A 27,902-nucleotide genomic window follows, 5' to 3' on the forward strand; every position below is an offset into this window, starting at 1 on the left:
ATAAACAGTGTTATCCATTAGTGGATCTTATTAACGGGCTGATGCCACATTTCCAATCAGCCTCATTGATCAGTGTTTCTTACTGTCTGTTTTGTCTCTGAGCGGCTCGCTGCTCTTGTCCGGTGTGTTGTTGCTGCCGTCGCTGTTCTGTGGAGGTTTGTGGAGGCCGTTGGAGCCACTGATCGACAGCGGCGACGGCTTCGTGCTGCTGCTCCAACCTGCCGGCTCGGAACATGACCACCGGACCAGATCCTCCACCCGGATCACCATCTTCCTGGACACGGCCAGAACCTCATCCTGAAAAGAAAAAACCTCAAAAACATGAGACGAAAGTGATACAAAAAAAACAAAAACAAGACAAAATATTACAAAAATGAGACACAAAATGGCAAAAGAAGAGTGAACAATCTAGTATTTTACTTTATGATCAAAACAACTTGTCTAGAAAATATTCTAAACTTTTATTTGTACAAAAGTTGAAATGTGTAGTTAATGCATTCTCTGTAATTTTTACACTTTGAGGGCCGGATTGGACCCTCTGGAGGACTGGTTTTGGCCCACGGGCCGCATGCTTGACACCCCTGATTTACGGAGTCTTCTGTGTTTGCTGTGGTTTTGTATTTAACTTGCAAAATAAAAAGAGCAGCCTTTAAAACCCTTAACATCAGCAGCCCAGCATCACAGGACCAGTGAGCGTCGTTTTGCTGTAATCTGAACAGTGAAACATCTGAAACACCAAAACCACAGCAGCAACAGTTCGTCACTCTGTAATGGGAATGAACACACAGAAAACAGCAGGTTCTCTGTTTTCTGTCTTCTACAGACGCAAAGACCGGCTGGAATTCACCCTAAAAGTCCAACAAACAGAAATAAAAACCCAACATTTAGTCTTGTTTAGTATAAAAGGTAAATATTAAGGGGTCAAATGATACACCGGGCCAAAAAACAACCAAGATACAGCTTTAAAAATGAAAATCAAACCCTCTGCACCTGTTTTGTGCTTCTACCAACGAGTCAACGTCAATATTTTGTCCAAACATCGAAATAGTTGAACCTTTGCTTGCCATACATTTGATTCTATATATCTACCCTTAGAGGAACTTTCAGAGGTAACAATGCCACCCTTAATTGACAATTGCGCATGTTTTCCATCTACAAGGGTCAATAATTCTTCACTGTCGTCATATAGGACATGTTTTATCTTTCTTTGGATAAATTTTGAGCCATTCTGGACAGGCTGGAATTCAAAATAGTAAACCTGAGCCTTGTTTTGTCACACATTGAATTCTACTGATGTTAGAACCTCAAGAAGTTGGTGAAATGTCGAACAAAGACTGTGTTTTTAGTAGGAAACACGGATCCATCCATATGAACTTTAAAAAAAACTCTGGGGCCTCAATACCACCCTCAACTGACAATTTTGGACTTTTTTTTCATTTTAAGAGTCATTAATGATTCATTATTGTCATTTTGAAACATTTTTATCTTGTTTTGGACAAATCCGAGCCATTTTTGGCAGCTTCCAACTCAAAATAGCAACAAACTGGAACCTTGTCTTGCCATATTTGCAAAACGTCACACTTCACTGATATTAGAGGCCTCAAAATTAATGAAATGTCGACCAAACACTGTATTTTTAGTTGGAAATATGGGTACATCCACATACTTAGTTGGAGGAACTTTCTCGGACCACAATTGCACCCTAATAGTAGATTTTGCAGTGGTTTTCCATTTTCAAGGCTCAATAATTGTTCATTATTGTCATTTTGAATCATTTTGGACATTTTTGACAGTTTCCAAGTCAAAAGAGCAACAAAGTGGAACCTTGTCTTGCACACACATCAAATTCTACTGATGCTAGAGCCTGAAAAGTTGGCGAAATGTCGACCAAAGACTGTATTTTGAGTAGGAAATATGGGTATATCCATATTTATACACTTACAGGAACTTTCTCAGGTGACAGTATGCACCCATATTGTAAATTGTTTGTTTTTTCATTATTTATTGTCAATTCGAATAATTTGGAACACTGTTATCCTATTCTGGGCAAATGTGAGGAATTTTGGAGGAATTTTTGAGCCATTTTTTCAGCTTATAAGTAAAAATAGCAACAAAGTGAAACCTTGTGTTGCCAAACTTGTCACTAATAAATTTCTACTGATGCTAGAGCCTCACAAGTTGGTGAAATTCTTATATTTTTAGTAGGAAAGATGGATAAACCCATATATATGCACTTACAGGAAGTTTGAGGCCACAGTATGCGCTCATATTGCAAATCTCGCATGTTTTTTTCATTGTTTATTGTCAAGTTGAATAATATGAACATTTTTATCCTATTTCGGACAAAATTTGGGCAAATATTGAGCAATTTTTGACAGTTCCAAGTCAACATAGCAACGAACTGGAAACTTGTCTTGTCAAACTTGTCACTAATAAATTTCTACTGATGCTAGAGCCTCAAAAGTTGGTGAAATGTTGACCAAAGACTGTACTTTTAGTAGGAACCATGGCTACATCCATACACACACACTCACAGGAACTTTCTGGAGCAAATGTTTTTATCTTGTTTTGGCTGAATTTGAGGAATTTTGGCCAAATTGTGATTCATTTTGGACAGCAGGAAGTTCACTTTCAATATCATCTTTGTTGGAAAATTTGCACTCTTTTCCTCTATTTTCAAGGGCCAGTAATTAAAAATGTGTCCTCCCCTGAAATAATTTAATTATTTGGATATTCTGGTGCCAACTTTGCCCGCGTCCTCAACACATTTCAAAATCTGAGAAGCTGCAGCAACATTTTTCCTGAATTCTGCCCGAATTAGCGCTGATCCTGGAGGCACAAAGGTTAGCACAGAGCACATGCTAATGAGGTTACGTATATATTTGTATACTGTCACACATTACTTCCTGCTCTGGGCTCTGTAGATTAGTTGTCCAGTTTCTTCAGACAAGGCATCGATTGTGTTTCCGTTTGCTGCTGTTAATCCGAGGATAGAGAGCTAATGTGGAATAATGAGAACATGCTGAGAGGCGAGATTTGAGCCTCTGCTGCGAGTTTCATCACCTTATATTTCACGTCAACACCTGAGCAGGATTCACGACATCACACCTAGCTCGGAGCCAATAGGAGTTAGGTACTTAGACGAGCAATGCAGACATTTTGGTTGGTATTAAACATCTGGAATCATGTAGTCTAACTTCAGAAATGACAAATGAGGGTGAAGAGGGTGAAAAAGACTAATTATTCTTTAGAATTAAGAACACTGTATTGTCTCAGCCTTAGAGTGTATTACGAGGGGGGGGGGGGGGGGAGTAGCATTTTATAGATGCCTTTTGTACGGTATTAATTAATAATCACACATAAACAAAACTATAGTTTCTTAACCCTAATATTTAAATTTGTGTGGCTAATTTATGCTTAACTGGAAATCTCCTGTCGCCTTATGTACTTAAACTGACATTAAAAGCTCATATTTGCAACATATTAAATCATCTGAATCTGGTGATTTTATATTGAAATGACAAGTGAAAAAAAAGAGAATAGTTTAATAAAGTAAGACGGGAGCTAAAACATCAATTAAACAATTACAAGATGGTTGTAAATGAAGCACTTCAGCTTAAGAGCTGCACAAAGTAACGCTGTCTTTCTTCTAACATCTGGTTTGAATAACCTTTATTGAACTCGTGTTTAGTGTGAGCAGAAATTAAAACGTGCAGTGCAGCGTGGCGTACGAGATACACAACAATAGCCCTGCTAGCATGCAGTAGCTAAAGGATACCAAATGCTGCTCTACAGTGGATTTAAGGGAGGATTCCGACATAAACGGACGTTGGACTGTTTGGATCTGAGGCACAGTTACACCCATAAAATACACAATTTATTTTCCAACAATGCACTGGAAGGCAACGGCAGCCTAACACCAGTTTCTGAGTGTTTAGACAAATAAAGGGCAGATTATCTGAGCAAATATTCTGCACTTTTGTCATTGTCGTCATTATTATTTCAATAAACCAGAAATTAAATGTGCTGGATGTGAATTAAATGGAAATTTACATAAATAAAATGGAGCTGTGTCTCAACAGTGAGTTAGCAGATGTTTCTGAAGTTATAATAAACACCAGAATCTTACACAAACAGACTCAGTTTGTTGACGGTGCTAGGCTAAGGCTATCGCTAACAGGTTTGCTGTGCTTCTTAGCATGCATCTGGAGTGATCAAAAATATATATTTTTTGTGATGAATACATTTTCAAGTAAATCAAAGATGGTCAAACAGAAAAAATGATTTGAGATGGAATAACTCTAGGAGGTTAGCCATGCCTCTTCGTGTGCGGCTAACGCTTTCTGGACACCTTAATGTCTCTGTAAAGTAAAATTAACTTTAATAACATTTTCAAGCTCACAGACATCTCGCTAGCTGAGAAACAACCGGCAAAAATTGAACAAAAAGCACAAACCGCCGCCACAAATCAGGAAATTACCTACTTTCACAGACGCTAACGCTACGCTAGCAGCTACGCCAGCATGCAGCTACAGATTAACCTCAGAATCTAGAAAATAAGAAATAATGCTTTATGATACACATATTACAGTAATCCTTATTAATAAAGTAGCCTAGTAATGAGTAACAGATCCTCTGCTTTTAAAGTTGCTAATGCTATGCTAACAGCTAGCTAGGGACTAAGTTAGCATGCAGCTAGAGATTACCTGAAACACAGTCGGAAAATGCTTTATAATACATATTACAGTAATTCTGATTAATCAAGTAGCCTAGTAATTAGTAACTGATCCTCTGCTTTCACAGTTGCTAATGCAATGCTAACCACTTGCTAGGGGCTAAGAGGTAGCTCCAGATTGCCCTGAAACAAACAAAAAGAAATAATGCTTCAAAATCTGGGCCTTAACGGTCACTAAAAGGGGATAAATGGTGAAATATTAAGTGTATATATATATATATATATATAAATTATTATTGATGAAGTAGTCTAGTTACAAATAAAAGGTTCCCTGTTTTAAAATGCAATTAATATATAATGTTTAATGGATACTGCTTTCAAATATTGGTTATTCTTCTTCCTTCATTACCAGTAAGATTAAAAAAACAATGAACATCAGAGATGCAATGCCTTAAAAGCACAAAAGCAATAAGATATAAATACGATACAATACTAAAACTTATAATAACCAAACCAAAATAAGGCATGAATAGAGGAGTCATGATAGTAAAGTAATATCACACATGACAATGAAATATTTTATCTTTACACCAGTCGTACTGGTTCTAAATAGTCTGACTCTAGTTTTGACTCTCTAAATGAGACTTTAAAGCCGTTTTTCATCCTGTAAATGTCGTAAATATGAAGTCTTTGCAGCTCCTCCTGCTAATCACCTGAACACAGCGAGCTGAACGTGTTCTAACTGAAGCAAATGTCTCGACCGGTTTGTTGGCAGAGTCTTGACATTTACGTGACGACACAAAACGCTCCTGTAGAGTGAGAGAGATAAGCCTGAGCCCGTTTAAACAAGGTTTTATAGCAGAAAAGACGACGTTTCCTGAAATGTGACGGCAACAAAACCAGAAAACCAGGAGGAGAAATTCATTTTGAGAACAACAATTCACAAATTATCTAAAAAACACCTGACAAGCTGAAAAACCGTCCGACCGTTTAATTCACACAAACCGTCAGAAACTGCTGAATTTTTAACGTTTCTCTGTTATGAAATGTCATATTTTGGTGTCGATCCTGACGTTTCAACACGTCTCAGCGACACGCGATGATGTAACAACACGTGACGCAACACTCAAACAAAAAAGGAAGTTCATGACGGAAATCCACACAGGACTGGACGATGCTCGTCAGTTTTAATCTGCATCAGTGTTTTCTGGACGTCAATAAAAAGTAAAATACTGTCAGTTCTGAGTTTATAACCGATTATGAAGGAGGTTCATTCGGGCTTGTATAAAACAAATATGAAGGCATTAACTCGGCAGGGTGTCCAAACTTTTGCAGACGTCATTATTGTGTTTTCTGTTATTCTGTGTAAATTATGGAAATAAAATCTAACTTTTTTTGACATATAAGAATGTATCATCTGTAATTTGACGCATTTTGCAGTTTTTTTCCATCTTTCCTTGGCTTCTTTATGCACATAATCAGTTCTTCCAGGATTTCACGGGCGTTTTTCGTGATTGTTGCAGCCAAAAATGCCTGAATTCGCGGCAGCTTTTCTAAAAAATTGCGATAAAAGTTGCTATGTTTTAAGCTTATTTATTGTGATGAAATTCCGGGACACAGTGACAATTGCTAAAAAGCTGCATTTTTTCCAGCTTGTAGAACATGTTTCAACACTGTAATTGACAATATTTATTATGAAATTAATTATTTAACTTTCCAACCCATTTCCACAAAAGCTGGCGCACCATGGTGGGACATTAGCAGCAGCCAGATACTGGTTTAATGTGACGTGGTTGGTAGATTTGCGGCACAAAATGCTAATTTACTATCAGTGGCTTAAAAAGTTAATTTCACATCCTGGCACACACGTGTTCACACACACACGCTCACGGCTTGTCACGTCAACTAACAAGAACAGCACTGAGAGAGCACAGTCCTCCACCAAGACTGGTGTGTTCTGCATGTGTACACACCGAATCGCGTGACCTAAATATGTAGCTGGCAACTGGAATTGATGGGACTCAGAAACACCCCCACAATTTAATCAACTGTTCCTTGTATCATTTCCCATTCATCCACTGTGGTAGATTTGTTGTAGGATCACAATCATGTGATCGTCAGCAGGCTGCTGAGGTAGCGTTCACTTGTTGCCATGGTTACCGTGCCACTATCAGACGCTGTGCCGCTATGAATCCTTAACAAATCTGTGGATCCAAACTTTAAGCCGTATCACTGCCGAAGTCTAATCATTTGGTCCTTCTGTCATTTCTGACCGACCCTGAAAATTTCATTCAAATCCCTGAGTCTGTTTTTGAGTGATGTTGGTAACAGAGGAAGGATTCACACACGCTGATCGTCACATAACTCCACTGTGTTCTTAGGTGGAATAATTAATCTAATTTACCTTCATTCTTTCAGTGCTCTAACGGATCTGGATGGAACAGTTTCCATCATGACGATTTGTCTGGTCTGTTGTCTGATTATTTCAGCCGTTCTAATATGTTTCGTGGTTTTTTTTGTTTTTTTTAAGTATATCAATCAATGATTTTTTTTTCTTTTTTTGTATTTCACCACAGTATTGCACGGATGTAAAACAGTGTAGCTCCGCTTTGGTGCAGAACATCAGTGAATTAATTGTTTATCACGGTCTTCAGCAGTAATTTTGTTGGTAAATGAGAGACATTAGTATCGGACATGTCTGTACCTTCAAACCATAAACAAGGAAGTGAGTTTGGTGACGTACGTGCATTAGGTTTGCGGTGGGGACTGCTATGATTGGTGGAACTTATGGGGTGATTGGACAAAATTGCAAGGCCACACAAAATTTGCGGAGATTGGCTGATTTCGCGTGAATTTGCGCGATCGCAACATCGCGAATTCCTGGAGGGACTGAGTAATATAAATCTTCACCTGGGGTGCCCAAACTTTCGATCTCCACTGTAACATCAACACTCACCGCTTTTACAACTTATTTTAAGAAATCATCGGTTACTTTTCAGGCTACTGATGATATTTCAAGAGCCCAATTTCTTTTTTTGTGTTTTGTATTTTTCTTTGGGGGTGGAGTTATGTGACAATCAGCGTTGGTTTGTCGTCCGTCTGTCTGTTAGCAATGTTACTCAAAAATGGACAAAAAGATTTGGATGAAATTTTTAGGCCAAGTCAGAAATGACACAAGGACCAAGTGATTAGATTTTGGCAGTGATGCGGCTGATAGTGTGTATCCACGGATTTGTTAAAGATTTCTGTATCATTGTGAGATAGCGACATTAGCGGACTGCTGATGATCACCTGATTATCATCCTACTACAAATCCCCCGCTGTGGATTTATCAAGACTTATCCGTTGGAAATGATACAAGGAATAATGGATTAAACTGCAGGGGTGTTTCTGAGTCCCATCAATTCCCACCACCTGCTACATTTTTAGGTCACGTGATTCGGTATCTGTACATAAGGTACACACGCATAACACACGCCTGGCACAAAGTAATTTTGTCTGTGGGTAGATCTTTATTAAATGGACACATTCTATGCTGTGATTTCTGCCACAACTTTTTTAAAGATTTCATCTGTCAGAAATGATATGACTGAGCAGCCTTGGCGGCGTACTGAGCTCTGAGTGCTTTTCTTGTTACTGATGCTTTTTTGTGCATGTAAAAGGTCTGGAAACGTACAAAACCCAAAAAGGGAGTAATTCTCTCCCACAGGAAACATTGCTGCTAAGAAACACAAAGAATCCAGATATTTTACCTGCGTGGAGGCAGATTTACTCATACTGCTTTACTATAAAGACAGCGAGTAAAAAACATGGACTTAAACTCATCTCTGACATGGACGATTGCACTGGACTATATGTGTGCAGCTAATACAGAAGTCAGGCAGCGTATGGAAGGAATGAAACGTACACAAACACCTGATTTATCACCACTGCAGCAGAGGAAACTGTGTCTGAAATGTAACGTCTGAGGTGAAAAGAATCTGCAGCGTCGTGTTATCAGACCACCAGGAGAAAACACTCAGAAACAGAGTCTGCAGCAAATACAAAAAAATAACATAAAATCATGCATTCAAATTCCCTGTCTTGCTTTCTGTCTGAGGATTCGAGTGTTTCACAGCAGCTCAAGCAGAAGCTGTTCTCCTCACAGACGTGTTTCAGTGAATTAATTTAAAGTTCAGCTGCAGAAAACATGATTTTCCTGCTCGTTACTGATCAGATATGCACAACAGCACGCGGCACTCGATGCAAATGAGGCAAACTGCAGCTCATCTGCATGTTCAGTCCTTTGACTTCCTGAGGTGGAGCAGCCGAGGCCTCCTCCCATTCCAGTTTGTCTGCTGTGATGCTCCTCCAGGCGGCGACGAAGAAACCCAACCCCCCCAAAAAAAACATCTCCACACCCCCCTGGGCCGCCGCCAGGTGAGACGCCTCGCATTCCTGCTCCTGCAGCAGCCAGGTGTGAGCTCATTACCACTGCAGAGGAGCTTCTACCCTCAGCAGGAGGCCTGAACAAACATTTCGAAAGTCCTCGACTGAACCAAAATTGTTTTTTTTCTCTCCTCTGCTGCAGCATCGACTCCGGAAAACCACTCAGGGCGCTTAGAGAAAAACATTTGAGTTTATGGCAGCAGCCTGGCATTAATTCATGCCGTTAGTTATCCATCCTCGTCTCCACTGAGACTTTATCAAATGCTGCATGAAGGTAAGCGTTCGTCACTCTGAACAACAACCCACATTAGTGCTCCTGCTAAAATCTCCTTATATAACCAACTAGACATCTCGTCCTGCACCAGATGCTAAACAAACAGGAGGAAAACTTCAGTCTGCCGGCCACAGAGAGAGCGGAAAACACCAACACTGCACCATTTATCAGAGACACAAACTGAACAAGAACAGCAGCTTTCAGACAAACCTTGAATGCATCGTGTGTGATGTCAAGTTAACCCTACTGTTGTCCTCATGTACGGCACCAAAAAATAGTTTCCTTGTCTGAAAAAAATCCAAAAATTCATCTAAAAAATCCTCAAGTTTCTGAAAATTTGCAAAACCTTCAGGAAGAAAATTCCTTAAAAGTTTCCCTTAAAAGTTTTATTTTATTTTTTAAAAATCCCACAAATTTGGCAAGAAAATTCTTACCAATATTTTCAAAAAATGAGCAAAAAAATCCTAAAAATATCTAAAGTGATTACATATATATCAGTAAAACTTCTAATATTTTTTTAAAGAACATTCACATAAAAATCAACCAAAATCCAGTGAAATTTGCTGGATTTTGGTTGATTTTTTGTGAATGTTCTTAAGAAACATTTTTAACATTTCTTTTTTCCAACAAAAAACGTTCAAAGATTTCCCAAAAATGTTGAAAATGTGGACATCAGAAGTTTCACTGTGAAATTATGTATTTTCTTTCCATATTTTCAAACTTTTAAACGGGTAAATTTTGACCTGCAGGACGACACGGGAGTTAAGTTAGAAAAAATGAACCAAATCTCAGCTTGAAGTTGGATCATTCAATATCATTTCAACCAGTGGTCAACCAGGTCAATATCAGCATGTGGGATAGGTGGTATCAAAAAACAAAAGACACCGTGTGAAATTACAGGAATTTACCTAAATTTTGACACCAAGCACAACTTGCTTCTATAAACCCTTCTGTTTAATGTTGACCTTTGAATCTGAAGGTCGGACAGATATTTTTGATTTTTAGCTGTTCATATTTCATGCATTACATACCATAGCACTTTCATTTTATACAGATCCAATCCTTAGATGGCCAAATTATACCACATAAAATTTCTAATGGATATGATGATTAGTTTTTGTGTAATGGGTGGCCAAATGTAGCAGTTTAGAAGTTCGTGATGGATAAAATCACAACTTCGTCATTCTCTGTAACATGCAATTATAAATAAAAAGTAAATATTTTCACATTTCTGAGGACTATACGTCACTGTGAAATGATTCTGAAAATTTCAGATCTCTATCTTTTGTTGTTCAGAAGTTACAGAAGTCTGAAAATGGTCGAAAATTTCAAGTCTTAATTTTGGCTGCAATAATAGGGTACCCTAGCCTAGCCGTGCTAGACAACCCACGGCAACGAATTTAATTCTCTGCCAGGGAGGGTCTAGTTACCCTCCATAAGGCTCGAGGCTGGATTCTCCTAAAACTGGCCGGACCAATCATCATGAAGTGTAGAGTCAGAAGGCGGGCTTAACTTAGTGACGACAGAGGCGCGACGATTCTGACAGAAACAACTGGCGCACAATAAACAGTTATCTTTTGACTCGGCTTTGGCCACAGCCCTTAAAGATTTGAAGCTAAAATTCAACTTGAAAGATAAACAAAGGACAGCACTGAAGTGTTTCATTGAGAAGAAAGACGTATTTGGACTTATGCCGACGGGATATGGCAAATCCTTAATATACCAGTTGGCTCCGCTGGTTGGGAAGCTAATGTGACTTAGCCACAATCCGGCGCTCTGGGAACTGCGTCAGCCTATTCGTTGCACTGATTGGTTGTATACCTACCAAATTGCTGCAGAATGATTTGAAAGACAACCTTTTAGCCCGCCTCCCTCCCTGTCGAGCGGTCCTAGACCCTTGTGTCTTAAGAGCTGGGTCTAGTGCGGCTGGGCTAAGGGTACCCCCTACCTACTTCAAATGGCCATAACTTTGAAACTGATGACAATAAAGCTTTCAAATTTTGGATTTTCCCATCATATATAATGTAGTAAATGTATGTAAAAACTGAGCAAAATCTGAGAGGGTCAGGTGGGAAGTTTTCTTAAAATTGGTTGATTTCATACAGAATGACCCAGTTGTGATATTACATTAAAATCACTTCACAAAAAAATTATTTGTACCGGATTCTGTAAAACAAAAAAAAGACAATTCTAAAAATTCAAAGTAACAGAGAATCAATGATTGACTCAGCTGTGACCAACAGTCATGTGACAAAAATTACATTTGATTCTGTATGGAAATTTATCCAAATTTTTGCTTAAAGTTAAGATATTTCATCAAAATCCCCTTCATTTCTAGATGTAGTCACTCAAAAAAAGTCCCCAAAAATAAACGGTTTGCACTAAATCCTGCAAAAAAAATTTAGAAAAATGTATTCCTCAAATTCTCAGCTCAACTGAGAATCCAACATGACAAAAATTCTGAGACTTTTGCTTGAACTGCTACTGAAGATCATATTTCTTCAGAAACACTTTCCCAAGAACTAAACTGTTTGCAATAATCAGATTCTGTAAAAAAAAATTAAAATTCTGTATTTATCCAACTCTTACCTTGAAGTTGAGATATTTCATCAAAATTCCCTTTATTTCTACATGCCTGCCATTGGCAGGGCAGCTCAAATAAAATTTCATTATATATGAAAGTGTGCAATGAAAATAAAGGTCTGATTGATTGATTGATTTGTCATTCAAAAAAGGCACTAAAAATAAACAGTTTGCACCAAGCCCTTCAGCTCAACTGAAAATCCAACATGAAAAAAAAAAATCAGAGTTTTTGATTCAACAGCTACTTAATATTTAATTAAATCATTTTATTCTACATATTTACAAATAAATTCACAAAAAATAAAACATTTGAGGCAACTGGATTCACCTGTGTGCACTCCAGGTTTTGTCCATTTTTGTAAAACTAACATTGAAAGAAATAAAAATCGCCACATCATTCTGCACAGAAAACATTTTTCTCTATTTCTAGTCCTGTTTTTTCTGTTTCAATAGAGGTGCAGGACTTAATGTTGCAGTGAAAAATGAGACAACTGTGAAGAACAGCAGCAAAAAATTGCTTCTAGATCAACAATTCCCCCAGATCCAGGCGAGGAATCAGGCTTCAGACATGGAAATACATATTTAAGCCATAAAAAATCTCTTCAAAAGCATTTCTTTCTGACTGTACAGCTACTTTCATGTCATTAACTTAAATAAATCCACTTGGAGGTTTCAGAAGCTGCCTGAGAATTATCATATTTTTAGTTTTTCTTCAGTATCACAATAATCTACTGGCACCTAATTCTGCACACTTTTAAATGCCGCCGGTTTGCCGAAATGTAAATAAATACAGAGCTAAAAACAGGAATCAAAAGAGAGCATCTTCCTGTTAACTGGCTCTCCTCGTCACATTGGCTCAGATAATGTCACCGTGTTCTGCTTCCTCTTTTTATTCCCCACAAATTTCACACAGAAAAAAATGAGGGGAAAAAAACACTTTATAATGCAAGAACGTGTCTCCGGACTGGATTTAAATACCAGGCGGCGCAGCCAGTTCACTGAAGACGAGCGAAAAGGTCATTTCTGCTCTAATTATTACTACGGAGCAGGTGAAAAATGACTCCCAGGCACCGCAGACTGGACAGATATCACCGACCAGGGCGGGCAACGCTAAACAACGAAACCTGAGCTTCGTAAAAATATCACATAACAGACCGTAAAGATTTAGTTCCTCTTAATAAACGAAAATAAACTCAATATCAATCGGAAAAAAGTACTTTTGGAGGCTGATTTGACAAGCAGGACTATTTAAACCTCTGCACAGAGACGGTGGAATATCCGAGCTGAAAATGTGGAAAGTTTGGTTTCAGACGAGTCACAGGATTTACATTTGGGTAATACATTAGCTTCAAAGGGGGCTTTTCATGAGAACTGTGATAATCAAAAACACATCTGATGCTCCTTTACCTCATCAGTTTTTTATTCAGTATTTCACCGACTCTCCTGCCTGCAGCGATCGGAGCATTGATTATAAACAATACGGGACCACAAAGAGACGAAAATGACGTCTTCCTCGTTAATGAAGACATTTTAGCCGGAGACGAAAGAAGGTCGGGCTAAGACGGTGTTTTATCAACAACGGGAGGCGTCGTCTGAAGGTTAACCTGTTTGGATTCCTGGCCAAAGATGTTTGGATAAAAAAGGAGGCAGTGTTCCTGTGACAAGGTTATTAATAGATGTTCTTAAAGCGTTCCTCAGATTATATTAGGAAGACGTTCACGAGCAGGGAAGAGAGTCTGCGGGAATTATAGGCAGACACGACTGTTTTCTTTCATGCTTCATGAATATTGGATTGTTCTAGGCAAAAATAAGCCTAATTTACAGCAGCTTTAAGGTAGATTTTTACACTGACAATGTATGAAATGACAATGTGAAAGAAACTCAGCTTCACAGGGCTTTATAGTTAAATTCAGCTGAATGTTTAGTTGTCTGTTCACTGTTGTTTCACTTTTAGCTTCATTAGTAAATAAAAAGCTCTAAAAAGTTAGTTCCTACATGCTACCTGCTCATTTAGCAACTAAAAACGAGTGAAAACAAAGTGAAAATTAACCTCAGATTCATAAAGTTAGCAGCTAAATAATTAGCCATTTTCCTTAGGAGCTGGTGGCGACCAAAAACGGAGCATAAAATTAGTGAAAATTAGACTTCCATTCATCAGGTTAGCAGCTAAAGAGCTTGATATTTCCATTTACAAGTTGGTGGAGCCCAAAACCAGAGCTAAAAGAGAGCAGATACGGGATAGCCAACGGGTTAGGGCATTAAAAAGATAGCTACTGCAGGCCTAAATAAATCACAAAATGTAAAAAATTCAACATATGAAAGAAGAGGAAGGCTCTCTGGTCCCTACGCTACACAAACACAGACAGTAGCTTTTTCTTACAACCATCCCACAGCCGTGTGTGGACAAATATATTGACTGATAAAACAGCCCATCTCCCTTTGACCCACCTCTCCATGCTCCCTGGTCCGACCCTTCGGTGTGTCCTCAGGCAAGAAGTAGAGTCTGGCGCTGGCCAGTAGGTGGCGCCGTGTCTGCTCCTCCCACAGTAAAGTCACCTTCACATGAAGAAGAAGAGGCGTTTAATTTAAAGCTGTGTCGAGGGCAAATCTGGAAGTTTTTGTGCAGCAATTAAACGCCTGAAGATCAAACAGAGAGAGATTCTGCTAACACTTTAGCATACGGGCTAAGAAGTAGCCTGTTCAACATCATTATTTCAAGTTAAATAGTGCTGGAAGTTTTAGTGTAAAATCATACGTTTGAAAACTGAAGGTGCAATCATTTTGTTTGCACAAAAAGGTGTCATTATGGGATTACGGTGTGAAGTGTCTCCCAGTCTTTCTTGGGTTGAGATCAGTTCAAAAACAAACGTTTTGTCTCCTTAGACGTTAGTTTTGGTGCCACCATTCACAGCATTTCATTAACCCTTTAAGCTTCAGTCAATTCCAGCCGTTTTCAGTACAAAAAAATCGCTAATATTCTATTTTTAAATAAAAAAATTACGAAAAATACGGGGAATATTGGACGCGCATCGGGAGGTGCATTTCCTTGAAAACGACCGATTCGGGGATTTTATACTGACTTCAGGACATGTTTTGGACAAAATAGTTTACTGGCTTGTGTCATCTGATGTAAAAGGTTGGATTATGGCCGTTTTTTGTGGAATCTTTTTTTTTTGTGTAATAATAAACCCGGAAATGTGAGTCGCGCTGTGTGCTTTGAAGCCGTGTATAGAGAACGGATGGATGAATATTTGTTTTTGTCGGACAAATGTGTTTTTCTCACCCGCTGTGGTAATCACATCTGAAAGTGGTTTATACCGGCGGATTCATGAGAATCTAAGCTTTCCATCGGTGTATAGTGTTTGTATAATCGCGTTTGCACCCGTCGGACATTCCTGAAATTCCTATGCAAATTAGTAGGTGTACCGCCGGCGGTACACTGAAGCTTAAAGGGTTAAATAAGGAAAAAAAAACACACAAAACGCAACTCCCATGTGACGACACAACGCCTGAGGACATTAAAGTTACAGCAGGTAAACGTGGGGAACGCTCACATTGTAGGAAGTGCAATAAATAAAGCACAAATTAACTGAAACACATTATTCTGCAACTTTATTTCTGCTGCATGCAAAATAAAATCTCACATGGTTCTCATTTTCCATGACTAATCTACAAGAAAAGTCTGATAGAACAGAATTTACTCCAATTTAAGGGCTCTTGGCTTTAGCTTTATTTTTTTCATTATATTTAAAGAGTTTGTTGACTTTCAGGCTCCACATGCGTCCAGTAAAATTAATGAGAAACATCAGAGAAACAATGAAAAGGAAGATGTAGTTGCAAAAAGAAAGCAGTGTAGAAATATTTCAGCTGCAGGAAGGACGATATGGACTAAAACCTGGTATTCTGTCCGTTGCGTTTTGCTGCTGTTGCTGCCACCCGAGGCAACAAGAATAATTTGTTTGACCTTTTAAATCTGCACCACAAAGCTCTGAATGCCACAAAGAGCAAAACTTTGGAAGCCCTCTGCTGATTTTTTTTTATTGCTTTATTTCCTATTTTTTATGTAGATGCACTCCCCCGCAAAATCAATCATCACTGGATCATTAATTCCTTTAGTTTATCATGTCTCGTCAGTTTATTAGAATATAATGCTGACTCGCCTCCAACTCCAAAGTAAGTCTGTTTTTACTTCTTTTATTACAGTTTTAATCGATGAAGGTTTAATATTTGGACACCGTTTTATAAGAATTACGTCATCAGATTGTGTTATTGGGGGTTCGGATTTAGTATTTTACTTTATGATCAAAACAACAAGTCTGACAAAAAAGACAAAAAACAACATAGGCAAGACAAAATATTACAAAAATGAGACAAAACGACAAAAAAAGAGCCAAACAAAATGATACAAAATAAACGAGAAAGAAGAAATTTGATAAATGTTACAAAGCGACAAAGAAATTAACAAAAACAAGACAAAAAAATTCCAGAAATGACACAAACGAGAGGAAGAATGACAAAGAAACAAAACGACAAAAAATCAAACCACGCAAGTGAGACAAAAAAAGGACATACAAAACAAAGCAAAACACAAAATAATAAAAATAAGGCTAAAAACACAAGCGAGACAAAAAGGAAACATGTGACAAAAACGGGAAACAAAACAAAAAGAATGTGAGACAAACGACAAAAGTCAAAGAAAAAAAACAAAACCAAGACAAATTAACAAAACGACAAAAAATAGACAAAACACAAGCAAGACAAAAACAACAAAAACGAGACAAAAACAACAAAAATAAGACAAAATTTTTACAAAAATGAGACACAAAATGAACAATGAGCAATCTAATATTTTACTTTACAAAAACCTGTCATGGTGTTAGCCTGTTAGCATGCTAGCTTATTAGCACAAAAACAAGTACAGCTAACAGTGACGCTGGAGAAACTGAAACATGAGTCAAGTCACAGGATAACGTTAAATCTGAGACTTATATAAACAAGAGAGTTTTATTACAAGAGAGTTTTAACCTCATGGTGGCGCGAGAGGACAAGACAGAGGATCATTGTTGCTTGGACATCTGGATGAAGACGTTTCCAAAGTGGTGGACAGAGATGGGCCAATATCTCCGTAGCTACGATTAAAAGCCTTCACATAAAAACATCCGCTTCCCACCAATCGATACCGTCAGCCCTGAACACAATGCAGCCTCATTAACATGTGGCCTTAGTTTTTCAGCTCACGACCTAAATTGGCTAAAATTAGCCTTGCCGTGGGATGTAGACTCAATAAAACATAACATCCGTCTTCTATAGCTCATGTGGGCCGGCATGACCCACTTAAGGTTCGATCCACAGCGTCAGACTCGTTCAGTTTGGGTTATTTAAAGGGACGCTACGACTGTTTTTAACATAATCCAGAATTTACTCGTCTTTACTTTTGACAATGAACGTCTGAAGTGTTTGTCAGGTAAAGAAAACTCACTCTAGAGTTAAATTATGAGGCTCTGCGACTGTTTTTTTAATTATTTTGACCATTTTTTAGTTTTTAAGTACAGCAGCCCAATGTCTGGATTACACTTTACCACTAAACCTTTTGGGATTCCTCGTCTTTGGAACTGTGGCCGAACGTTTGAGCTCAAGACGCTGCCTCAAAGAACTATTAGTTGGGTTTGTTGGTCCATTTTATTATTTATTATTATTCCTTCTGAGCTTCAGTGAAAAGCTTCTCCTTAAGGTTATTGAAGATGTTTCCCCTCTCATCCAGACAAACTTAAATGGTGACATTATTTTGGTGTTTTTGAACAAAACTTAAAAAGAATTTACCTATTTTTCTTGATAAAAAAGCTCCAATCAATATTTTCATCTTGACTCGTGTTAAAGGGGTCTTTAGTATTATAAAAACAACAAAAATGTGTCAGCTACATGAAGTTTGAGCAGCTAAAGAGCCAGATGTTCCCCTCAGGAGGAGGTGGAAACCAAAAACAGAGCTAAAAGGGAACAATTGGACACAAACACGACTATAATGAATAGTCACGCTTGGTAGAAGCAGCTGTAACTGTAAATATGTCCGTTTTCACAATTTCTTTGTTCCTTGATATTTAAATTTTGGCCCAAAAACTAAAATAATTTAGGCCGACATTTAATATTGCAATAATTGAAAGGAAAGGTAGTAGGAAATGATGATTATAAGCAACCAGATTGGAGTTTTAACTAACAATTACTACCATTATAGATTCATCTGCGGAACACTTTCTCGATTTATTCTTCCAACTGCAAAATTAACACAGGAAATCTTGCAAAAATATCTTTATAAAAAGTCAGAGAAAGCAGAGTGTCTTTAAAACCAGGTCTCTGCTTTCTTTGAACCCAAAATAAGTCAGCGGTATAAAAATTTCCGACAGCCTGAGGCGGCATCTTCTGACAGACTGCGGTGATAAATCCAAATACACGGAGTTTATTATCATAGAGGGAGGAAATCACAAAGTATTAACATTTGAGGAGGCAGATACAAGATATTTGAACATTTTTGCTTTCGAAAATGAGTTGATTTTCAAAATTGCTGCGAGTAAATATCCTGTCAGTGGATTAATCAATAACTCAACTAATTAATTCAGTTCTACAATGTTTTTGGTGTAGCAAGACTAAATATTATGGACTTTTAACTACTTACACATTTGGTATATTTTTCCTCAGTCGAAAACAGACCAAAATGATTTGAAATTTTTCTAAAATACCTCAATTTCTCCAAAGTAACAAAAAACTGCGCAAACCGACTCACGAATTGTGCAAAAATAACTTGAAAATTGTCCTAAATTACTGTAAGTTTGTCTAAAATTACCTAAATTTTGTTTAAAATGGCAGTTTTTGAGTAATTTTGGACAATTTTTCAACAGTTTTGAGTCAACTCTAGAAGGATGTTTCACCATACTGGATGTGACTTCAGACAACTTGTTCCTCTGTTCACTTTTTGAGCCATGCTGCATTTATTTTACTGATCCAGTTTGTTTTCCCTCAGTGTAAAACTGTCAAAAATTATTTGAAATTTCTCTAAAATAACTTTCTCGTAAGTCCCAAAAAATGTCCACAATAACCATGAAAACTGTCCTAAATTAACGTAAATTAGTTTAAAATAACTTAAATTTTGTTGAAAACAACAGTTTTTGTGTCGCTTCGGACAATTTTTATTCCAGTTTTGAGTCAACTCTAGAAAGATGTTTCTCCATGCTGAATGCATCTTCCAACAACTTCCTCCTCTGTTCATTTTTTCTGAGACACGCTGCATTAATTTCATTGATCCAGTTTGTTTTATTTCGTCCAAGTCTAAAATTGTCCAAAAATGATTTGAAATTTCTCTAAAATAACAACAAATTTCTTCAAAAGTCACAAGAATGTCCAAATTACCCTGAAAACTATCCTACATTACTGTAAATTAACTTAAAAATGACTTCAATTAGTCAGTTCTATAAGGATGTTTCACCATGCTTAATGTATCTTCCAACAACTTGCTCCTCTGTTCACTGTTTCTGAGTCATGCTGCATTTATTTATTGATCCAGTTTGTTTGATTTTCTCTCTGCTCTGTGGAAACACTGCCTGCAGTTTACTTGAAAACTCTGAGAATTTTTGTGATGTGACTGTTAGTTGCAGTCGAATCAGTCGAAGATTCTCAGTTGAGTCGAGGAGCGCAGAATTTTTTGTTTTTCACAGAATCTGTTTAGTGTAAAGGGTTTATATTTGGCAATTTTTTTGATTGAAACACACAGAAGTGATTTAAATGAAATATCACAACATTAAGCTCAGATTTGGTTAATTTTGAACACGGAACCACAGATAACATTGTGATATCTTCTCTTTCTATAGTTTCTAGTTCCGGAAAGTGGTGGAATTCTGTCTTTTTTTTGTAGTTCAAAGGTTTAAACCATTTTTTGAGCAGCTTAAACATGTTTACAAAGTTTTAATGTGTTACTAAACCACACATCCAGCTGTTACAGAGCAACATCATCATTTATTATTAAGTCATGTTCGTGCCAACATGATGAATAAAGTCCAATATTGTCTGTCTTTGAGCTGTTTTTGGTGTCCAACTCCTGAGGGAAATATCAGGTTCTTTGGCCCAAAACAACACAATGAGAGCAGAGTGACTGAACCAGAACAGTGAAGTTTGAGGTCAGAAAAAAAACAAAATAATGAGTTTACAGGACAGCATACACCTCTGCAGAGCTGAGTCAGAGACGGTTATCCTCTGCAGGTTTCTCACCTCAGCGATGCAAACCGGATCCTGCGGTCGGCAGCGGATGAAGTAAAACTCGCCGAGCTTCCAGACCTGGACGGGTCCGTCGGGCTGAGCTCTGCTGCTCACCGACTTGTAGAAGGCGTAGCTGCCTCTCTGGCAGGAGGGAGCACCCAACCACTGCAGGACAGAAAGACAAGGAGACGCCATGACAAAGAGGTTTTAACGAGCTCTGCAGGTCCATCGCACACCAGAACTTTACCCCCATGAACCTGAAGCAGCATCTGCAGCAGGAATGGACAGATTACCAATGGATGAAAAGTTTTTTTCTAATTATTGCCGTTTTATTGGCTTCAGGTCTGACACCGTGGTCTGTGGTCTCAGAAATGTCTCGCAAGTCGTCACCACAAACCAGGAAATTAGCTTCTCTCACAATGGCTAATGCTATGCTAACGGCTAGCAACTAGCGGCTATGTTTGAAGGCCACCACAGATTAAACTGAAACAGAGTCTGGAAAACAATAATTCGTAGTGATTTAAATCTGGACTTTAGCGGACAATAAAAAAGAAAAATTAAGAAAATAGAAAAGCACAAGAGGAGACAAACTGATCAACATCAGTTGATCCACATAAACAGAGGGTATATTTTAATAATTCCTGGCCTTCTGCTGTGTGACATGCTGTTAAAACATTACATTTAACGTATTCTGGCTCCAAATATTGGCCTTTATTGATTATCAATAATCAATATCAGACCTGCAAAACCTCCATCAGTCGATCCATAATGCATAGCTGAGTTAATGTCAATGCCGCTTCCTCATAAAAGTCCTGTAAGACTGAAGAGCAGCAGAAAATAAGAAAACAAATGAGAACTTAGGAGCCGGATATGCTTCTATGTCCAAACATCTTATAAAAGTGTATACAACCAAATTCTAACATTGTTTAATAATATGTCTGCAATAATTAGACTAAAAAATATAAAAAATGGAAAATACAAAAAAAAATGAAATCATTTTGATTTTAAACAATCTTTCAAGGCAAAACTGTCTGATTTAGTCTCTCAGACAAAGTTTTCTGTTTTCATCAGTTTTTCTGGAGCTGAAACGTTTCTTTTTTTGAACAAACAAACAAAAAAAGACATGATGACGTCTCCTCAGACTCTGAGGAGCCGAGATGATGAATTTCATTCTTGTCCAACATTTTATGCATTTAATTAAATAAACCCACTGAGAAAACAGCTGAAACCTTATTTATACTTGAGAATAAACGGCTGAATCTTTTCTTCCTGAAAGTTTGCAGCTTTTTAACACCTGAATTTTTGCAGTAAAAATCACATTCATGAGTCAATAAATGCAAACACTGTTTTTAATGCACTTCTTCTGCTTTCTCTGTTTATAAATAAAATCCTGGATCCACAAAAAGTCGATTAAACACAACTGAAGTCACCTAACTAACAAAACGAACAACAAGGAACACAAACACTATTTAGAAATGATAGCAGAGCATATTCTGTCTCTGAATGTTTTTGTAAGGTCGTCATACATGACAGATGACATTATTTTTGTGAATTTATCTCCTCTGTGGCGGCGAAACTCATTTTCTGACTCTTGAGAAACTCCTGCTGGTTAAACTGGGCAAAGAAAACACTTTTAGGGTCAAATGACTCTGAAAGATTCACTATAAACACACTGGAAACACTCGTTAGCTTAGCAACATCAAGGCTACAAACAACCCACAATGCAACACTGCTCCTCCGCCACACTTTCTTTGTGTGAGTCGACAAAAAACAAAAGCTTAGAGTTCACAGGGATGAAGGTGGTTTTCAGCTTTCTTTATTAACTCAGACTTTAGGCTTCAAATTTGTCACACAAACAGTTTAACAGTCATTTCACACTTGTGTCTTTCAAGTTTTGTAAGCATGCTTCTGTCTCATTTTTGTTTCTTTTTGTGCTATTTAAGCATTGCTTTGTCATTTTTATATTATTTTCATGTTCTTTTGTGCCTTTTTCTGTCATTTTTTGGTATTTTAAGCATGCTTCTGTCTCATTTTTGTTTCTTTTTGTGCTATTTAAGCATTCTTATGTCATTTTTGTATTATTTTAGTCTTCTTTTGTGCTTTTTTGTGCAAATTTTTGTTTTGTAAGCATGCTTCTGTGTGATTCGTTTCTTTTTCTGCTATTTCAGCATCGTTTTGCCAATTTTGTTATTTTACTGTTCTTTTGTGTAATTTTCATTTTTTTTCATTTGTTTCTTTTTGTGTTATTTAAGCATCGTTTTGTCATTTTGGGTCAAATTTGGCCATATTTTTAGTCATTTTTGTCTTTTTTTTAGTTATTTAAGCATACTTGTCTTTTTTTGTCATTATTTTGCTATTATACCATTCTTCTGTGTCCTTGTGAGTCTTTTTTAGTTACTTATGCATCTTTTTGTGCCATCGTCTTAAAGCGTAGTTTTATCATTTTTGTGTTAAATTTGGCATTATTTTGTGTCATTTTTTGTGCAAACAGGTTGTTTTATTGCAGAAGAATGAGGAACATAAGAAATTATGACTGTAAAAAGCTGCGAATGGAAACTATGTACAACAAGAACACTGGTAGGAAACTGTCAAACGTGTGTTAATGTATTTATTTTACCGATCAGTACAGCTGATTATTGAGAACAGACAGCTGCACAATAAAACTATCAGACTTCATTTATTAAACATGATTCTGTACTGAAGTTCATGTAGGTCTGATACTGACTCACAATGAAAGAAATCACTTTAATTTGTAGCCAAATCAAAGTGAAAGTAAAGTTTTTCTCTATAATAAATACTAATAAACTGATCAGTTTGTGTTCTATCAGCTGCAGTTCAAACGGACCAAACAAAAACAGATTTATGCGATTTCTGCAACTAAATGGCTTTAGTTTGAGTTAAATACCCCTGTACTACATTATATATGTACTATACTATATATGGACAATACTACACTATATATGGACAACACACTACAGATATCCGCCGTGTTCTATCAGGACAGTTATTTCTGTTGCACAGCGCGCTCATGTCCTGTTTTGATGCAAGTGTAGAATCTGATAACTCGATTAATCGTCAGAATAATCGATAGAATACTTGATTACTACAATAATCAATAGCTGCAGCCCTAGATTTCTTCAAATATTGAAATATTTCACTGATACATGTACAAATTTGTTCACATTTACCAGAAATAAAATGAGTTTTAGAGTTCGGTCTCATCTTTTTCTCTACAATTTTGACATTTTTATGCTTTTAAAAAAAGGGAAAATACTTCAGCGATGACTACAATTAGAACTAAACACCCGGGTGGAGCTCACGACATTTTCAAGGGTGTGTTGGAGGCCACAAATTCTGCAGGAGCCTCCTCTGGCATCCACACCTGTGACGATAACGTAGCACCATCTTGCAGCCGGGCAGCATTTTCACACGTAGAAAGAGCAGGATATTGTAACAGATTAAACAAGTCGGAGGGGAAACGTTAAAAATTAACTCCCCAGACTGTCGAGGCAGATCTGACACCCCTGATATCACAAAAAGGACGCCTGCATAATCTGGATCTCCACATAAATTCTCAGAAAACAGCAGGCTGATATAAAATGCATGCAGCCCTGCCCTGGTGGACGACATTAATGCGCACACCAACAGCTGAATTAATAGACGCCACGCTGCTGTTCTGACTTTTACTTTTGCCTGGCTGCACATTATGGAGGCCCAGAAAACCATAAAATCATCAGTTGCAGTTAATCATTCAGGATCTGACGGTGTGGAGGATTCAACGTGTAAATTAGGAAATGGTACCGCCACACGTTTCCTGCTAGCTGCTGCACACTTCCACCGCGTGACTCAGGTCTGAATTTGATTACACGTCCCTGAGCTCGCCGACTTTAAAGCCGTTTTGTAATCAAAGACTCCTGTGTTTTCAACCCTAATCCACATTTAATCCCACCGGTAGGCTCCAAAAGCAAAGAAATCACCAAATTTGCACCGTTCGTTATACACAACCACCTCAAAATCTTCAGCTTTCCAACTTGTATTGAAAATCTTGCCAATATAAGAGCTTAAAATTGTAATATTTCTGTAAAATCCCTTTATTCTACACGTAAAAATTACCCAAAAATAAGCAGTTTGAGCTTCAAAGCTCACGAGTGTGTTAGAAAAACAGATCTTCTTAAATAATGCTAAAATTACACCATTTATAAGAGCAAGAAATTGCAAAAAAAAAAAATCAAATATTCAACTTTCCGATATTCTAACTTTAACTGTACATGTTTTATTTAAACAATCACCAAAAATAAACCATTTCTACAGACTAGATTATGCAAGAAAGAAAGAAAATAGTTATCATCAAGCCATTTTCAACAAGTTTCAAATCATTTTGGGCAGTTTTAAACTCAGAATTAAAAGCAGCATGGCTCAGAAACAGTGAACAGAGAAGCACGTTGTTGGACGATGCTTTCAGTATGGAGAAACATTGAATTATAGAAAAATTACAGAAAAATGTTTTTAGACTGAACAAGAAACTGCAAAAAAAAAAATTAAATCATTGTATATTAAGCTTTTCGATGATTCCAAATAAATCAGCTGTTATTTGCAGTTTGGTGAGAAACTAAACCTAAACTTTACATGTTTTACTTAAACTTTCACCAAAAGTAAACCATTTGGACTGGCTAGATTATGTAATAAAAGACACATTTTGGAAGCAGTAAGTTATTTTTAGGAGGTAGAGCTGCCATTATTTTTATTTTACAGTGCTGTTAATTTTGGCAACTCGGGAAAATGTTTTTTTTTCCCTAAAATAAATAACCTAAGAAATTCCACTTTTTAAAATTTTTTCTCTCTCTTTTATGTCATTTTAACTGACATTTCTGTGTTTGCTCCATTTCCTTAGAGGTACAAAAGTTTATACTGCAGAGAAAAATGAGCCAACAGTAGGGCTGGCCGGAATAGAGGTTCCTGGCCTCCGAATATTTGGGCCCTATTAAAGACGAATATCGAATATTCGGATGCGGCTGCTTGTGGCGGAGACGGCCGAATATTCGGATCCATTCATCTGGTCTCCTGGGTCCAGCCCTATCCAACAGAGGAAAAACGCATCCGTGTGATTCAGCTAATGGAGCCGGAGCATTAAAACATGTTAAAACCAAAGTCATTAGTTGAGTTACTCATTTACTAGCAGCAATCCTGAAAACCAACGTAACATTTTAAGTAGATTTTGACGGAAATCAAACTTAAAAAATACCGTCTGTAGCCTTTTAAACATTAATACTTTGTGATTTCCTCTCTTCCTCTATGATAATAAACTGGATGTATTTGGATTTCACACCGCCGTCTATCAGAAGACGTCGCCTGAGGCTGTGGGAAACTTTACACCGCTGACACAGCCACCATTTTAGGTTCAAACAAAGCACAGACCTGGTTTTAGAGACATGCTGCTTTCTCAGAGGATATATTTGACTTTTTTCAAGTTTATTTACAAGATTTCATGTTAATTCAAAAAATAATCAGCAGACGAATCCATAATGGTGATAAAATATTTAAAATGCTGATAAGAATGTGAGTAAAAAAAACAATTTGTGCATTTCTGCATTTCAAAATGTCCCACTTTAGCAGCTAAATGTGCTTTAATGAACAATAAATAAGCTTTAAAATGAGAGCAGCTTTGTGAGCGAGCAGCTTCCTTTTTCTGTCCCCAAAATGGCAGGCTGCTGGTTCAGGAAAATGAATCTCATGTCGAGATATTTAATCTGCAGAATCCCGTGTGTTTCTGCTCGGGACACGACGAGGAGCGCTCCATTCGTTGCAGCTCACGGGCAGCCGTCTGTGGCGGGAACAATAAATCGAACGCACCCCGAGCGGTTCACACGCCTGAAAGCCAACACCGTCTGCTGCTGCTGCTGGGTGAATAAACCGAGATTTGATTACGCTGTTTTTCTACAGGGAAGTGTGACACCCAGAACCAACAGTAACAAAAACAAACGCACCTAAAATAAAAACAAACGCAGGTTTTCTGAGCTTGAAGCCACCCAGGCATTTCTATTTGTGTTATTGTCATCTCTGGGTACATTATTGTACTGATAGTGAATTATTCTGTTAATCAGTTTGAGTAGCTTCTAAAGAAAAAGTTCTCTTGCAGCTGGTTAAAAGTGAATATTTTTCTCCATGATAGCAAACTGAATATCTTTGGGTTACACATACAATCTACAGCTGTAGGAAGGTATTTCACCATGCTGAATGCATCTTACACAGCCTGCTCCTCTGTTCACTGTTTCTGAGCCATGCTGCATTTATTTTATTGATCCAGTGTGTTTTATTTCCTCTCTTCTCTGTGGAAACACTGCCTGCAGTTCACCTGAAAACTCAGAATTTTTGTCATGTGACCACTGGTCGAGTCACTCATGGATTCTAAGTTGTGCTGAGGAGGTTAAAACTGTTTTTTGTTTGTTTTTTTCCAGAAGTTTGCTTTTGGCGAATGTTTAAATAAAACAGTTTAGATTTAGTTCTCAGCAGAATCAAACGACAAATAACAGCTGATTATTTAAGACGATCAAAAAGTTGAAAATATTCAGTTTTTAAATCAGTTTCTTGTTCAAATGGTGTAATTTTTGGCTAATCTTTAAATTTTGTGCTAAATTTAATATTTTGTCAAAAACTTAAAATTTAGCTACAAAATGTTACATTTTTGTGCATTTTTTTCATTTTGTGCCAAATTAAACATTTCTGTGCAAAATCGTAGAATTTTGATGCAATTTTTAAAATTTTTGTGCTACTTTTTTACATTATGTTCATTTTTATATTTCTGTGCTCAAGTTTTACATTTTTGTGAAATTTGTTAATGTTGGTGAAACATTTTTAAATTTTTATGCTATTTTTAAAATTTTTTGCCAAATTTATTTTTGTGCTAGATGTATTAATTTTGTGCTAAATTAATCATGTGTATTTTTTTTAATTTTTGTGCTAAATTTGACTATTTTAGTGCTAAATTGATTAATTTTTGGCTGAATTTTTAAGTCTGTGTGCAAAATCTGTTAATTTTGTCCAAATTTTTTTACATTTGTGCTAATTTTTTTAAATTTTGTGCTAAATGTATGAATTTTTGTGCAAAATTTTTGAATTTCTGTTGTAAATTTACAAATTTTTGTGCACATTTTTTTGAATTTCTGTGCTAAATTTATGAATTTTTGTGCAAAATGTTCATATTTTGTGCAAAATTTTTACATCTTTGAGCTAAATTTAGAAAAATTTTGCTGTATTTATACATTTTTGTGCTAAAAAAGCAGATTTTTTGGTCTTCTACAGAATCTTCAAATGCCGTGTGTATAATAAAGCTTAAATCTGTTTAATTTCACAAATCAAAGAGTAAAAAAAAAACAGCGTAAAGCTGAAAATGTGACGATTCTTTCTGGTAAATATTTTAACATGGGTGATTTTTGAAAGACAGCGTGCCTTTCAAACCAGCTTCAGAGTTCAGAGGGTTAATTATCCGTCGGCTGATCTGTTAATTAATTCTCATTTCAGCTCTAATCTGCAGCGCCAGAAGAATCACTGGAGGATGAATAAAAACAGGATCCTATATAAGAATAAATCTTCTACCAGACGATACATCCTGTGAAAAAAAAAACAAGAAAAAAAACACCCCAGGTCCGTCTATCAACGCCTTCCTTCCAGCTCTGAGCTCCACTGGTTCCTGCAGAAGACGTA

The 27,902-nt window shown here is 37.1% G+C and overlaps 1 protein-coding gene across 1 annotated transcript in view; it reads right to left on the minus strand.

The window, feature by feature from the left end:
- The window catches only part of zgc:77151 (uncharacterized protein LOC337153 homolog), a 73,605-nt gene that overhangs the window by 30,161 nt on the left and 15,542 nt on the right, over positions 1-27,902 (minus strand). The window contains exons 2-4 of the mRNA XM_022206902.2: positions 20,214-20,366; positions 14,409-14,516; positions 84-297 (exon numbers count right to left, since the gene is read on the minus strand). Coding sequence (XP_022062594.1) covers positions 84-297; positions 14,409-14,516; positions 20,214-20,366 — 475 coding nt within the window. The remainder of the gene's footprint in view (positions 1-83; positions 298-14,408; positions 14,517-20,213; positions 20,367-27,902) is intronic.

Source organism: Acanthochromis polyacanthus, chromosome 17 (assembly GCF_021347895.1).
Source record: "Acanthochromis polyacanthus isolate Apoly-LR-REF ecotype Palm Island chromosome 17, KAUST_Apoly_ChrSc, whole genome shotgun sequence".
Taxonomy (NCBI): Eukaryota; Metazoa; Chordata; class Actinopteri; family Pomacentridae; genus Acanthochromis; species Acanthochromis polyacanthus.